The sequence below is a fragment of the Conger conger genome, unplaced genomic scaffold (genome assembly GCF_963514075.1).
Source record: "Conger conger unplaced genomic scaffold, fConCon1.1 SCAFFOLD_202, whole genome shotgun sequence".
NCBI lineage: Eukaryota > Metazoa > Chordata > Actinopteri > Anguilliformes > Congridae > Conger > Conger conger.
In genome coordinates, this window is record NW_026890250.1 from 12,095 (window position 1) to 14,693 (window position 2,599).

At 55.9% G+C, this 2,599-nt stretch overlaps 1 protein-coding gene across 1 annotated transcript; it reads left to right on the plus strand.

Annotated features, from left to right (window-relative positions):
* LOC133119529 (relaxin-3 receptor 1-like) lies at positions 1-1,179 on the plus strand. Its single transcript, XM_061230043.1, has one exon. The coding sequence runs from the start codon at positions 1-3 to the stop codon at positions 1,177-1,179; it is 1,179 nt and encodes a 392-aa protein (XP_061086027.1).
* Positions 1,180-2,599: the final 1,420 nt, after the last annotated feature.

Below are 2,599 nucleotides of genomic sequence, written 5' to 3' on the forward strand. Positions count from 1 at the left end.
ATGCCTAGGAACAGCAGCGACGCCCTGGAGCCCGGGGCTTGTGGGCTAGGCGCCGGGGGCGGGGACGGCGCGTGGGACGGCGAGCTGGGGAACCTCACCCTGCGCTGCTGGCTGCAGCTGCTGTCTCTGGAGTCGGGCGCGGATCTCCACGGCGACGGGGCGAGCGGGGCCCTGCGGGCCGCCATCGCGCTGACCTACGCCGCCGTCTGCCTGCTCGGCCTGCTGGGAAACGCGCTGGCCCTGCACCTGCTGCGGTCCCGGCACCGGCACCGCTCGCAGTCCTCCATCACCCGCCTGGTGATGGGCCTGGCCGTCACCGACCTGCAGTTCGTGCTGACGCTGCCCTTCTGGGCCGTGGACACGGCGCTGGACTTCCGCTGGCCCTTCGGCCGGCTCATGTGCAAGATCGTCGGCACGGTGACGGCCATGAACATGTACGCCAGCGTCTTCTTCCTCACCGCCATGAGCGTGGCGCGCTACTGCGCCCTGGCGTCCGCGCTGAGGGCGCCCAGCCCACGCCGCGCCGCGGGGAGGGCCCGCTGGGCCAGCCTGGGCATCTGGGTCCTGGCGCTGGCCGCCTCGCTGCCCCACGCCGTGTACTCCACCACCGTGCGGCTGTCGGACGAGGAGCTGTGCCTGGTGCGCTTCCCGGACGCGGGCCGCTGGGACCCGCAGCTGCTGCTGGGGCTGTACCAGACGCAGAAGGTGCTGCTGGGCTTCCTGGCGCCGCTGGCGGTCATCTGCGTGTGCTACCTGCTGCTGCTGCGCTTCGTCCTGCGGCGGCACGCGGTGGGAGCCCCGGGGCCCGCCGGAGAGCCGGGCTGCCACCGCCGCCGCTCCAAGGTCACGCGCTCGGTGACGGTGGTGGTGCTGTCCTTCTTCCTGTGCTGGCTGCCCAATCAGGCGCTGACGCTGTGGGGCGTGCTCATCAAGTTCGACCTGGTGCCCTTCAGCGCGGCGTTCTACAACGCCCAGGCCTACGCCTTCCCGCTGTCCGTCTGCCTGGCGCACACCAACAGCTGCCTGAACCCCGTGCTCTACTGCCTGGTGCGCCAAGAGTTCAGGGCGGGGCTGAAGGAGATCCTGCTGCGGGCCACGCCCTCCTTCCGTAACCTGGGCAACCTGGCCACCCGCAAGAAGGACGCAGCCCAGCCAGAGCCCGTGCTGGTGCTGGCCTAGTCGCCACGGCGACCGTCCCGACCACCCCCCCACCCCCCCCCCCTCTGGAGCGGCTAACAACATGGAACATGTTTCTGAGAAATACTATTCACTGGAACGGTTTCCATTAGAGTTTTATTGACAGGGATGCATGTTGTTGTTGGAAAAGCGCACTTTGTGGGGGAGGGGGGGGGGGGGTGGGGGGAGGAGGAGGGAGAGTTGGTATGGCCCCCAGTTTCCGTGTTTCCAGCGAGAAGAAAAGCAACTTATTTTGTGGAAAATCTAATATACTGTACGTTTATCTGCTTGTCAAAAAAGCACCTTTATTTATGTATTCATTAATTCATTCATTTATTTACTGATCAGGATTTGGATGTAATTGTCATTGAAGAGGTACGCTACAGACAGTAGTCACCATCTCAAGTGATTTTGAACTATATTTCAATATTACTTCAACAGATAAGGAACCATCAACCATCGAGACGCAGCCGTTGGAAAGCGCACGAGATGCGCGTCTCCAACAGCAAATTTCGTCTTCGTATTAGCGACAGCCCGGTGGCTGCTGTCAGTAACGTCGCGTTAACTGAGCCTTGTCTTATCCAAAAGGAAATAGAGAAACGACAACAAAAATATATATAAATAAAGAAAAATTACATTTCAATGAACGCTCACAAATAGTCAAGTGGGGTCGCTCTTATTGGGGTATTTTGCTGGTATAACAATCACGGTTGAACTGAAGCGGTCTATTGCCGATTATTTTATCCGTTCGTACAAAGCCAGCTTCTATAATCAGGCAATATATACTCCGTCAAAAGGTAACTGAAGTTCAGCCATGAACTCGACAGTCAAGACGGTACCCTACGGCGACGGTCGTCCGAAATGTAGTTTTCAAGCGATGATTGCTACAGCTGGAATTTATTTAATTTAGTTCGCACAGTTCAACTGTACAGCAAGAACCAGGCGTATAAACCTTTACAGCGGGCGGCTCATTTGTCTGAGCAACTTGGTTCAGGTCATAATTTGTTAGATTTCTGTCACTTCTGCTAACTACCAAGCGAATTACAAATGTACGTGTGGGATTTTGTTTGCAGTTAACGCCAGAGGAGCGCTGACTGTATGTAGAAGTGTTTCTATATTCAATATAAAGAAAACATGAGGGTGTTTTCACTCCGGACGTTTTCAAATATCAGTGTTACGGAATACCTCTTGGTGTGTCAAAAAATGGTCAACATCAGAACACCCCAAGGACAGCAGGGAGACCAAAGAATTTTGTTAAGATCAGTTAGCCAGCAAGTCTGCGAATAAACAGTTGATTGAAAAGAACTGAACCGCAATTTTGAAAGACGTGTTTTCCTGTGGGTGCCGATCGTTATTAGCGCTGATCTGTTACGATGCGTCCATGGAATTTGCCTCGCGAAGTACAAACACTCTGAATTATATT